Below are 14253 nucleotides of genomic sequence, written 5' to 3'. Positions count from 1 at the left end.
AGTTGTTTTTGACAGAAAATTAACGTGGAGATCTCACATAGCCTACCTCAAAGCAAAGGGAAAAAAATTAATAAATAGCCACCACTAAGTGGGGGAGTCATCCATACATCATGTTACTATTTTATAAAAATTGCTTTCGTTCACTATACGATTACGCAGCCCCAGTATATGGCGGGGCGAATATAAAACTCCTGAATTCGTTAGATATATTGCAAAAACAGACCTTACGCACTTGTCTTGGACTAATGCCTTCCAGTCCTAATGTGAGTGTATATCTCGAGAGCAATGAACAATCACTCACACAAAGACGAAAAAAACTCGCAGTAAAATTTTTACTTAAAACATGGGATACTCACCCACACGCTTTCAATAGAGAATTCGCCATCCAACGACAATGGGAGATCGTAAAGAGCATCGATCACTCAAACCCCCGATATTTTTTCTTATACTGTTATTTTATAGATACCGAGGCATACCAGCTGTCATTTTACCCACGATCACCCACATATCAACTAAATATCCCCATAGAGCCAAACCTAGATCTCCATTACGCCGACCGTGGGGAACATGGAAACTATCAAGAAAGATGGCCGGAGGCTACATTAATATATACGGACGGATCAAAAGACGATACCGATGTCGGTTCTGCATTTTCTATCCCGTCCAAGAATATAATTAGACAATTTAAATTACCTTCCGACGCGTCAATTTTTTCGGCGGAATGTTACGCAATTTATAGAACATTACTTCATATCCTAACATCGGGCATTCCACAGTCTCTTATCCTGACAGACACCCTGAGCGTGCTCCAAACGTTGTCCAGAGCTGGCATCGCAGCCCACAAACTTACGATTTTTCCTTATCTTATTCAAAGTGCAGCGTTACGACTTCGAAAACGGGGACAGAAAGTGACCTTCACCTACATTAAGGCACATACCGATCAAAACAAATCCCACGATTTAGTAGATAACTACGCAAAACAAGCTCGGTCACTCGTACACGTAACTCCCTTACGATTACCTTATACAGACTTGCTCCCCGGAGTAAAAATGAAAATCCAACATGAATGGGATGACTGGTGTACCCATGAAATCCAAAACACAACAACCTACAAGTGGAACGCGAATATCGGTACAAAGCAACCTTGGTATCAATCTCTGAATCTACCTCGGGCAGTGATTGTTTTCACCTTGAGAATGCGCACGGGTCACGTGCTCGTGAATCAACATTTGGCAAGAATACACGCGGTACCTTCAACTTCCTGTCAATGTGGAGAACAGCCAAACAATAACGCATCTGATTTTCCAATGCCCCTTACGACAAGTTCATCAGGAAACGTTCTATAAAACCCTACTTCCATTAGATGTTACATTTCCGGTGTCAATCCCAACCTTGGGCCCGTTCCGAAAGTCGCACGAGTTTAACGCGTTAAACGAGTTATGGTAACTGACCGTTCTATAAGTGCTTCCGTGCGTTTCGTGAGTTTCATTATGCTGTCCCAAAAGTCGCATTCCGTGCGTTTCGTGCAAGAACGAGATTCACCAAACGCACGGGTCAGGATGCTGGTTTGTTCCGTGAAAATCGTCTGCTCCTTGCAGACAAAGCGCGTGCTGATGGATTCAAACTGCACTAGTTGAAAAGGTCTTTTTTTTTATTATTATTATTATGTATTATAATTTTAACAGATAGCGATATGAAGCAACATGCACAAGATAAGCATGCCTTGACCGTTCTTTGAATGTGATTAAAATGAGTAACAGTGGCCATAATAGACTTTATTTTTGCCATAAGGACATTCCTTCCGCTGACGCCATGCGGAAACTTTCTCTAAACAAAACGCTGCGCCTGCGCTTTCGCCTAGAGTGTCCCATAAGTCCGTAAAATAACTGGTTTCACCAGATTCACGAGCCCAGTTATTTTCGTTGAATGCGTTCGTTTCGTTAAGACTTTCGGAACGCACCCCTTAATAAGCCAGGCTCGAGCTCCCACTATGTGGGCGCTATATAGCTTCGCACGGAAACACAACATTGTCATGTAAAAAAAAAGAAAACAACAACAACAAGGATATATACAGTGTAACATACCCCACAGGATACCCCCCTTAGTGAAAATCACGAGTGAAAGTGAAAGTGAATTGTGAAAGTGCCATAAGGGATACCGAGGAAGAAGACACGATGAAGTAGGAGCACATAAAACAGTCCCGCTGGCTCGAAACCGCAAAGGATAGGCGGTGTGTTGGTGTGAGCCAAGAAAAAGCAAGCAAGCTAATCTGTGATTTCCATGATTTCATCGATGCTAGTTCACGAGTTCAAGGTCTCCATAGTTAAAGCTAACAAAACATGGATAGACTTTATCTATTGCTAGTAATTCAGTGAGAAGCAAGTAAACATTTCAAATTTCCTATCAGTCACAATTTAAGATCGTGAAACAAGCTCAAACGATAATGAAACAAAACCTAACTGACACCGTCTTTTGTTACTAAGAACGCTCTGCCTTTGAAAATTTTCCGGCCCCCGTCAAAATTCCTTTACCTATAAAAAGCAGGCTGGAAAATTATGTTTCCAGATCGTAGACATTTGTGTAATAGGACGCAGATAGTTATTTAAAGGAAGTAGTAAGCCTGATAACATCAGGTACTTCACTATGTTTATTCAGAATGTACAGATCAAGGATGGAGAATACACGAAAACGATTTACACAATGGTAAGATGATAGCCTATATGTCAATATAGACTAATTATATAGAATGTCACTATTGTACTCGTATGCTTTAGATGATATTTTATTTAGAGATATAGGTTGTTTTTGCACGTAAGAAGTGTAATGGTAAGGTAAAACTTCGATAGAGTCCCAACACCTCTCACTCGTTTATTTCGTCATTTTTAACATTCGTACTTACCTATTCTGCATTTAGAGACATTCTTCTAGGTACTATTTTGCTTTTTTTACGGAAGAAAGTTCAATTTTTGACATAAAGAGTAATTATTAAACCATTGACGTTAGCCCCAAAAACGGTAACAGTTCCGATTGTTTTATGATTTCTCCTAGCACAAAGACTAATTGTCGTAGAATTTTGGAAATCATTGTCGCACGAAATTTGTACCTTCCTTAAAGTAATAAGCGCAGTTTGGACTCGAAAAAAAGTTATTTATGTTGAAGAAAACAACTTGAAAATTACCTTACGCACTTCTCATGGACAACATAAGATATTCTCCGTCGATCAGCGACCGTAAATACCGTAGAAGCGTGGGAATGAATGTAGAAGTAAATCGAAACCTTAGTAGAATGTATTTAGGGACTTTATTTTAATGCTAAGATAACTTTATTTGGTAACAGTTTGATATAGCCAAAACACATTTTACTCGTCCATTTAGTCTTTTTTTACATTCGTACTTACCTATTATGCATTGCAAAACATTATTTAAGGTGGGATTTTGTCACTGAAATAATTGTAATTTTTCACATGAGTATTTATTCTTCGTTGCTTTTTCGCTTCTGTTACAACGGTAGTTGTCTATCATCTGTGGGTATGCAGTGTTTCAAACCATCTTAACTGAAAAATTCCTACTTTCGTATTACAGATTTTTTTTTCCGGGTTCCAAAACCCCACAAACCATTCATAAAGAGCCCCACGAACCATTCACGGCAAGGTTAGGTTACGTTCTGTTAGGTTAGGCAGACATAGTTAAAATTGTCATGTTCTGGGAAAACAATGGCGTCGTTGGAAACACTGACCGGGGGTTACGTCATCGAACGTACGGAACATTTGGTTCATGTAGTCAAAGATAATGGAGACAAGAACTTTTGTGCATCGCAGAGATATTAATGTCGAAAAATACATGTTTTACCGGCCGAATAAATTGAACGAAGGGAGAAAACACTTCCACGACCTTTCAAGTCTACAGAAACTCAGTTCTGTGAGTACGTTCTCCTGTAAAATTGAAGAAATTTGTTTTGCCTATATCAAACTGTTACCCTTTATTTTAATGCTAAGAGAACTTTATTTTAATGCTAAGAGAACCAAACTTGGCCTGCCTAACCTAACTACAAAAGCATGTATTGAACAAAATCTTCAGTAATCGCTAAACTAACAGTATGTGTTAACAGAAGGAAATCAAAATCGTACCATGTTAAAATTGCATTTGTAGCATGATGAAATTGAAATTAAACAAAAGGAACTTGGGCCCACTTTGTTTTAGCACCATGGTTGCACATAATATATAAGAGGATAAGAAAGCCCTATAAGTCAGGCCGACAGCAGAAATCACTAGGTAGATATGGAAGTTAATATACATAATTTCCTTCGGATACGGAAGTGGCTAGCACCCTCAAACCGTTGGGATGAAAACTAACAGCCTTAAAATGATGGACCATGAATGGGATCTGCCCTGTCAAGGTTTGCCATAAGTTCATGACCAGAATTCATAAAACAATCATAAATTCAAGCGATTTACTCTATAAAGTGTATTTGTATTATATTTTGTGTAGCACTGCGCTACGTAGTGCATATTCAAGCACTGAAGACTTTTAATGGTAACAGTTTCATACATCGGAGACACATTTCTTCATTTTTACAGAAAAAACTACTTACAGAAATTAGTTTCTCTAAGGTTTCCAACGTTAGTCGAGGTATTTTCTTTCATCGTGGTATCTGTTTGACCAGGAAATCATGTCAGTGTTTCCAACCCCTTTTTTTTAAACTATGCTTGCCTAACCTAACCTAACCTTAATGGAATGGTTCGTGGGGCTATATGTCAGCTACCCATGCATAATGTACAATTTGCACATGTGACGAACACGATAGTAGCTATTTTTCAGTGGATAAGGTTGGAAACACTGATATTCAAAAACAAAAGAAGCGATATTATTCACAAAGTAAGCGATATCGCACCGTTGTGTGCATTCGGTAGTACTTAGAAAAATGTGTTATTTTAGTAGAAAAAGTGTTTGTTTTCGTGTAAAAAGCATAATGGCACCTTGAACTATGTTTCGCAATACACAATTGGTAAGTATGAACCATGCGAAACACAAAATATCCGATTTTAATGTGTCTCCGATCTATGAAACTGGTACCCTTTTAATAAAGCTGTTGTAAATATTTTAGATTTAGACTTTCATGGAAGATTGTGAAGCATTTCACTTGTCTCAAAGTTGGTTATTGACTAACCTATGGTAACAGGTACCAAGGACTGAGTTTTTGTTTCAAATTTGTGTGACTGAATTTTAATTTCTGAACCAAAGTTTAGGTTCATTGTGGAGAATTTTAAAGCTTCTGTGATTCCCCTTTATGCTTTTTCTTGCATGTTTAGCAATTCAGTTGTGATTAAGCCTTGTGCTATGAAACATGTTTTTTATGTCTTATGTCTAGCATAGTACAGAATAGGCTAGGAATTGAGTATTCGTGTTTAACGTAGACATCTGATTACAAAACTTTTACATGCGTGGTTGACTGAGTATCGTGTAAAATTACATTAGTTTGCCCATATATAATGATTAAATGCCATCCTCTAAGACATCTCAAAGCTTAGAGGTTGAGTTTGATCACTCTAAGCAAAGATAGAGACTCTACAGTTTGTGTTTGTGTAGCTTAAATTCATGTAGAATGAAATTTAAGTTTAGTTGGAAAATAAATCTTCCTTGTATCCTACAAATGAGTTTTGCTGCAACATGAATTAGTTATTATTTTTTAAAGGAAAATTAGATATATTTACAACATTTTGGAATAGTAAATGATTTTTAATGTCAAATGTACAGAAGACAATGTGCAAAGTAAACTTATGACGAATGAAATGAAATCAACGTGTGTATGGTCAATGTTAAAAATTCTTACAGTTTAACATTATATGGGTATGTTCTTCCTTGTTATTTGCATGTGAAGTATTTTCATCGTAACTCCACAGTTCAATATTTCTTCTGTGGTAAATGTACTGTGTTACGGGTAGTTTGTTATTTTAGTGCAAGGAGAAGATATTCCTGATATGTATATAGTAAATGTATAAGAAATTAGAATATTTTCTAGGTATTTTCTTTGCACAATCCGAGACAAGGCACAACAATTTTAATTATTGTTTTTTTATTTATTATATTACATTCCAACAAAAAAGATTTGCTTTTCAAGTATCGAGCTTAAACATCGATATCCATGTTAATCGATAGTTATCAATGTTCAAGTACATTGTCTTCCCCATCAGATGGTTCTTCCTGTACTGGGTATGGTATAGTCTGTGGTTTATAAGGCCTAAGAAAATTGTTTCCATAAGTCAATAGAGTATATATGCTAACTGTCCCACCCTGTAATAGGTATTCCTTGTTAATACAATGTTATATATATATAGAATTTCATTTGTTAAATCAACAAGAATTTTGCAGGAGTAAAAGATGAAGAAAATGTACATACTGCTTGATTGGCAGTTTCAGTCCGTAATTGTGTTTCTTATTAAAACACTGTCTTTCAATTAAAAAAGATACATATGGACTAAACATATTAAAAATATTTGAATGGATTGGGCTCATTTCGCCACTGAACCATTCTTTTCACATGAAAAACATTGTGGATACATGTGCAACATGAGGGTCATCTCAGTAATTGAGCATGTTAAATGTTGGACTCTCAGTCCTATGACAGACCTGTGATTTTTACTACAAATCCATCCTTTGCTCTAATCAAATGCTTCATGAATTTGTAGTAAAAATCACAGGTTTGTCATAGGTTTGATTCTCATCACCAGCAAAAGAAATTTCACCTAAAGACGAGAGAAGATGTGCTCTCTCGAAATGGAGTGTTAGAATAAGTATAGTTTTATGCACTTGACAACGGATAATGTCCAATTAACATCGCATGCTAATGTAGAAGCATTGTCACTAACATTCAGGGAATTATTTAAAATGTATAATACTTCTGCGCTATTGACAATCCATTGCTTCCCATTATTGCTTTACTGATGCAATTTCATACGAGGTTTGGGCATAAGTCATGGCCACTTTTCCCCCTCCCCTCAAGTTAAATGATGGTAAGACAATATGATCATATGTCCAGGAGAACACGACACCCATAGTATATGTCAATAGATGGCAGTGTGATGTGCAGTTATCACACAGAGGGTGATGGTAATTTATTGTTAAGTTAACGGACATGAACAGCATTCATATAATAAAATAGCTGTTTTTCGGGTGTGAAATGCCACAAGGTGCCCCAACCCAGGGATTTATTTGTGAAATATTAGTTGATAGGGAAGTTAGAGTGAGTTATCATGGTGTCACAATATTACCTCACTTAAAAAATCTGAAAATATGAATGAGGAAGAGCCCTAACCAGATCACTCTCCTCCAGCCCATAAAAGCAGTAGTATGGTGAGCATACACCACTGATTTAAAGGTAATGTTGACTGTAAGGCAGTGATCTTCAACTGAAAGCCCATGGACTGCATGCTGGTTTTGAAAAATATGTTAAAAGAGTAAGAATTACCTGTTCATTGTATCTTTATTTGGTACCTCTTATGTCCGCAATCATTGATTGCATGACAGTTGCATTACCACTATGCCATTGGGTAGGCACACACACACATGAGGCAAAAACAAATGAGTCTTGGCTGCTACAATTTCCGATTGATGCCCAGGAATAGTGTTAGTAAGGCAGGCCTTTTTAAATGAGATAGTGAGGACAGGTGTAAAAGATTTGAAGATCTGCTCATATATGAAATTCCTTTTCATATACAATTATACAGTAATTTAAAATAAAATAAAACTGTAATTGAACCCCTATCAAAATATGCAGAGTTATATGAATAATAATTTATTTATTGAACAATCCTGTATTTTTAATTTCAGGTTAAGGAACAGCGGTACAATGAGGCAATACAAATGCTAACCAGTATATTGGAAACTAACCCTAATGTAAGTTGCAGTGAAAATGTTATTTGACATTAAAGTGCAATAAAATGAAACTGTAAGTTTTTTTAAAAATGTATAAAATTTGTATGCTCAAAACCTCTCTGCTATTCTTTATTTCAGAAGCTGTATTGAGAATATTATGTAATTATTTTATTATGAAGATGCTCTCGTTAAAATGTTCTTTTGAATTTCTTCAATTGGTAGTTCATTCAAAAAATTATTCGATTTGCCACATGAAGGTAAATAATGAAACATGTACTCACTAAATTTATCATTATGATTATGTTTTAGTGCCTTGATGTTCATGTAATTACATATTTTATTCACATAAATTTGCAAACTACAAAATGATGATGAATTTCACTAATGGGACTATAAGGTAAACGTCCCTAAGTTTGACAGGTTAAGGAAAATTTTTGCAGTTAATTGCTTGTAGTGGCTTTCGTATTTCATAAATGCGAGTAATCTTTTTTTGCCTGACAGTTTAAAGATTCTACTTTCACACAAAAAGTATTTTGCAGTTGTGTTACATAATTATTAAAAAATCAAAAAGTGAATCCTTCAATATGTCCCTAAGTTCGACACCCTGTCCTTAATTTCGACAGTTTGTGTACCAAAATTCGACACCCACTTATATCTCAGCATCAGACACTAAATATGCAGATGTTAATAATACCAATAACTGCACATGTCCTTCTATTGGGATTTCATTATATTCAACTGAATTGACAGATTTATCAGGGCATGAACTGAACAAAAAAAGATTTGTTGTTAACCCCCGTTCTTTTATGCTCAACAAAATTTAAAATATTAACATGAATTACTTACCATGCCAAAGGCTAGGTACATCAAAGCAAATAAAACACTGAAAATGTTGATTGCGTTTATATTACAACTTTGAAACATTGTTTTACAGGGTGATTCCCAATGGTGTATCAAAAACAAGGAAAAAATTTTGAGGACTAACTATAACATTTATTTAACCAAGCCTAGATGCTAAGGAACATTAACATTAATTAATTAACATAAACTTTAAACAAATGCAAAACAACTTTCTGTCTGAAGTTAAGTGTGAGTCCTCAAAATCAGAGACCTAACTCTCTTAGACATTTATTTTTTTTCTTGAAAACATATGACCCTTTCCCCTTCATTACGAAGTCTGACAACTCAACACGACCAATAATTTGACGGTCTGATATGAATGAAACATCACTTTCATTGGTGACAAATTCCTTCTTGGCCACATCAACACTCTTAAGTCTGATCACTTTTATTACATCTTCCAGGATCTCCCCTAAAAATTCCACAAGAATGAAATCCCCTTCTTTTACATCACTTTCATTGACAATCTCTAATGTCATTTCATCTGACTCTTGCCAGTCAGAATCACTTCCTTTCAATGACAGTGCACTTTCATCTGAAGATTCTGAGTCACTCATTTCAAACCATTTCTTTCCCTTTTTGCCTAACCTCTTTGTCTTCTTGTTCTGTGCAGCAAGTTTCTTCATCTCTCTAGGTCTTTTGCCTCCTCTACTTGACGCGTTTTCTCCTTCTTTGTTAGCAGTGGTAGCGTCATCGCCTTGTAATCAAGGGGTCCAAGGTTCGATCCCGATATAGGAACGTAGTGGTTCGGATCCCACTTTAAGCTGTAGGTCCAGTCCCGATTAGCCTTACTGTGCATAAAGTGGACTTAAAATGCCAAATCAATCCTTCTCCTTTCTAAAGTATTTGATCATTTAAGGAGATGTAATCACAGCAGACAGTCTTTCTCTGTGCTTTCTTGGAAGTTTTTGGACTTGGCCAAAAGAAACTAAAGTAAGGAACAAATTAGGCTGAGTTTAATGTAAATTAATTATCAAGCAGCTCCAGTGTACAACCTTTGTTCCTCGCTGGGCAAAAACTTTGCCTCCTTTAGGTTCAGAAAGAAGTAAGCTTGTCCTCTTCTTACTGATTATGAGGATCACGAAAAACTGATCTTAATCAGAGAATAAATTAAAATTAAGCTTACCTTTATTCTCATTTTTGCAATTTTGCAACATTTTTCTAGGGGTGTGTGGGATCCCGAAAAGTTGGGACCGGGATCGGGAAATGATTCCAGACTTTTCGGGATCCCAAGCAGTTGGGAAATACCGAATGGTCATTTTTAAGTCATTAACTCTAGACGTTTTCTGCATTGTAAATGGCTAGAACTTATCGAAAATTGTTCGTTTTTGTACCAGAAATGCAAGAACAATCACTTACAGTGGAAGTAACGTGTAGAATTAGAGATTTCCAGAGCTTCGGGAAATTTTGAACATTTCCCGTCCCGACCCAAAAAAATCTGTTCCACACACCCCTACCACACCCCTACAGTTTTCACAATCGTAGAACAAGGAAAATCGTGTACTGTATGAGGCCAAATTTTAGTTCAGTGTAATACACTCTGTAAAAAAAAAATAGCATCACTTCATTATTTTTGGTCATCAGCATTTCGCTCGTGAATTATCAGTAGTTTTATTGATTTAATTCAACTTGTCGATTTGTTTTCCTAACAATTATATAAAACACTATATCTGTACAATATATTTTTATTATTTAAGTCATAGTTACGTACATAATGCACCTGACAGAACTAATAACAAAATTATTGCAAATATAGCTTGTGGAACGTTTTCGCACAAAGACAATTTTTACAAGTAAAAAGATGGAACAAAGGTTTTAAATGCATCATGATATGTCAATTTGTAATGATAGTAAGTAAATACATTATCTAGTACTTAGTGTGGCCACCCCTGGCCTTCCTAAGTGCTTCCAACCTTCGAGGCATGCTATGAATGAGATTTTGACAATATTCGACCTCGATTTGATTCCAAACATGTACAATTGCTGCCATAAGTTCCTCTTTTGACATGTACGTCTGATTACCAAGTTTTTTGCACATCATAGCCCACAGGTTTCCTATAAGATTCATGTCTGGAGAGTTGGGTGGCCACCAAAGTCTTTCAATATTCATATCATGAAACCAGTTATTCACCACCTGAGCACGGTGAGAGGTTGCATTATCATATAGTAGTCCAAATTCTGTCCAGAAAAATGATCTCCTTCAGTTTTTAGAACTTTCCGATTCAGGATTTCCAGATATTGATCAGCCTTAACGGCCCCTGTGCAAATATGCATCTTGCCAATCCCTTTTGCAGAGAAACATGCCCAAATCATAACACTGCCACAAAACTTTTGAGTTTCTAAAATACAAGATTTTGCAAGTTCTTCTCCCTTCCGCATCCACAGTTTAACTGAGCTGTCATTCCCCAGCAATTTAAATCGTTTTTCATCAGAAAATATCACATGTTACCAATCTGTATCATTCCATGTGCCATAACGTGTGACAAACTGATATCTAGCTTTTGCATGTGCGTCAGTTAGTCTAGTTTTTTTATGTGGGACATGTTTAGAAACACCCTGTTTCTTTAGTTGGGATACTACAGTAGCATGAGTAAGATTGATTCCTACCTCATTTCGAAGTTTATGTGCAATTTGGCGTGAACTCATTCCTCTGTTCTTCAGTGCTATGCCCTCTATCACACGATCCAGTCGAGGTGATGTCTTTTTCTTTCTGCCACAGTGACTTCTCAGTGATGGTTTTCCATGTTCTTGTTGCTTTTGCAGGCAGCGGCGAACTGTGGATTGATGCATTTGAAGTTGTCGACGAATTTCTCTCTGAGAATGACCATCCATATGCAAAGCAAGAACCATTCCTTGCTTACGTGGTGAAATGTCACATTTTCTGCCCATTTTTTTTTGAGAAAACATGCTCAAATACACTACACACCACCAGAACACTTCACAGATATGATAATGTATCCAAACTGTCAATAGTGAACATGTAGTTTGCAACATAAAACACTTCAAAAGTTGCACTACTAACAATCGTTTTACAGATTCCTGACAATTGATTACAAAGCCTTGCAGCAGTAACTGATTGCAACACCCTCTAGCGGACACTCCAAACACTAAATCAACAAAAGAATAACACCACACTACGCAGTGATAGCAGACCAACGCTTCAATCAATTGATTTCAAGTTGTGCAGGAAAGATGCATGCATGCGAAACTCAAAATTTTCAACATCCGTAACAAGAATACAGTGATGCTATTTTTTTTTTACAGAGTGTATTTATCATTAATCAGGCCAATTTTGCAACATTTTCACAGAATTGTTAAGAACATTAAAAAATCGTACACAAGACAAAATTTTCATCATTCGGTAATTTAATTTACATGGAATTTTAGTTTAGTTTATCACATTAAGCTAATATAAGCACGTAATGATAACGTGACATTTTTTGGTATTATTATTGCAATTTTGTATGGTTCAGGTCCCTCACATTTAGTGACGCTGGAAGAAAGAGCAATTTCATGGAAATAGCAATGACAGAAGAGAAATAGTATGCAAAAGGCCCAGAAATGACGTTTCAGGGAATATCCTAAAATTCGACATGCAAGGCACCAAACTTCGACACCCCCCCTGTCGGATTAATGTTGCAATTGCCGTAGGGCAATGAAACTGGTATTTTTATGAATGGTAAACAACATGCCTTTCAATGCACATCAAAACCCAACATTGTGTATTTTCGAATAAGGTTCGACACTTGTCGAAATTTGGTGCACCACCCATGTTTTGTGCTCACATGTTCGACAGCCCCCTTATTTTGTTACGTGAACAACCTTTGTCTGCCGCAACAGACTAGGAAGCTCAGAAAACTGTTCTAAAACAATAATAAAGTATTGTAATTTGTTTTGAAACAACACAAAACTAGTAAAAACCTTACGTAGAAAACTTACCTTCTTACGAAATCCACTAAAAAGCAGTTGATTTTTCGCAGTTAGCAAAGAGTGCCGTCACAATTTCTCCCACGCTGCTGCTATGTCTCATCTGGTGCAACTGCCCTTTTCACGACATGGGGTATACCTGTACACTGTCGCATGATACATACATGATTTTCTGCATCTCATCGTTTCCTTATCTTTTACGATTTTTCAAATACCCTGTTGAACTTAGGTGCATTGTCGAAATTAGGGACGTTTACCTTAATATTAATTTTTGTTTTTCATATTTCAATTAGGGCCTTCCCGATGGTGCAGTGGTAGCGTCGTCTCCTTGTAATCAAGGGGTCCTGGGTTTGATACCTGGTGGAGGCACATAGTGGTTCAGATACTATTTGAAACTCTAGGTCCAGTCCCAATTAGCCTTACTGTTCATAACGTGGACTTAAAGCACCAAATCAATCAATCATATTTCAATTGATCAGTACATTTGAAATTATTTTGATATAAAATTACATATTTTGGAATTGTTCCAAGTAAACATGGGATGGTACTGTATCAGTATCTGTAAAATTACCTGATAATTTCTTGGACCAAGTATTTCTAAAAATATCCTGTAATTGGGTAATGGCACAGTTTTAGCATCTTTTTAAAAAGTTTTATGAATATAAATATGTAGTTCATGTTCTCCAATTTTGTAAATGCAAGGGTCGTTCAAGGAAAAAGTTTTTTTTTTTTTGGAGAAAGTACGAGCCCGATAAATGAAATGAAACTAGCAATGTGTTCTTTCGTCTTTCCTCTACATTTACACACAATGCAATGTTCGTGTGTGCTACCGCGCATGCGCGGCACGTGATTAACGTGAGTCATGCAGTGAAACACGTGCCCTGGCCATAAGGACAACGTGTTTTGGCAGTGTGGAGTATTGCTCACAGACATTTAGAAGAAAGGGGAAACAGTCAATGCTGCACGTTATTGCCAAACACTGGAGATAGTGAAAAAACAAATCTCCACAAATGTCCTGGACTCCTTTCTGCTGGTGTCATTCTTTTGGATGACAATGCTCGTCCCCATTCGGCAGCAGTAACACAGGATAAACTTCGAGAAATGAAATGGAAAAGGTTACCACACACCCCTAGAGCCCTGACTTGGCCCCGAGTGACTTTCACTTGTTTTCTGCAGCAGGTCAACGTTTTCACACTGATTTGGAGGTTCAGACAGCCGTGAAAAGTGTTCTTCGTTCCCTGGACCCCAGATTTTTTGCAGATGACTTTCAAAAACTTGTGCAACGATGGGACAATTGCTTCTGCACCTTGGAAATTATGTTAAAAAGTGAGAAAGGACCATGCTACTTGGTGCAACTTGATTTTTGTCTGTAACTTAAGAAATAAAACATAGGGAAACTTTTTCCTTGAACGACCCTCGTATGTAAATACAGAGTGTACATAAACTCTGGACCCACTTTGAAAATTTTATTTGCAACAACTTACGAAATTTAACACCATCAGGAATACAAAATATTGTAGAGAATACATGAAAGTTTTTTTTACATGGCAATTT

The 14253-nt window shown here is 36.6% G+C and overlaps 1 protein-coding gene across 1 annotated transcript in view; it reads left to right on the top strand.

Annotated features, from left to right (window-relative positions):
• Nucleotides 1-2134: 2134 nt before the first annotated feature.
• Ttc30 (tetratricopeptide repeat domain 30) overlaps nt 2135-14253 on the top strand; it is a 59332-nt gene continuing 47213 nt past the window's right edge. The window contains exons 1-2 of the mRNA XM_083118782.1: nt 2135-2703; nt 7828-7893. Coding sequence (XP_082974908.1) covers nt 2644-2703; nt 7828-7893 — 126 coding nt within the window. The 5' untranslated portion in view covers nt 2135-2643. The remainder of the gene's footprint in view (nt 2704-7827; nt 7894-14253) is intronic.

Source organism: Lepisma saccharinum, chromosome 3 (assembly GCF_977018435.1).
Source record: "Lepisma saccharinum chromosome 3, izLepSacc3.1, whole genome shotgun sequence".
NCBI lineage: Eukaryota > Metazoa > Arthropoda > Insecta > Zygentoma > Lepismatidae > Lepisma > Lepisma saccharinum.
This window is presented reverse-complemented; position numbering and strand designations above follow the sequence as displayed.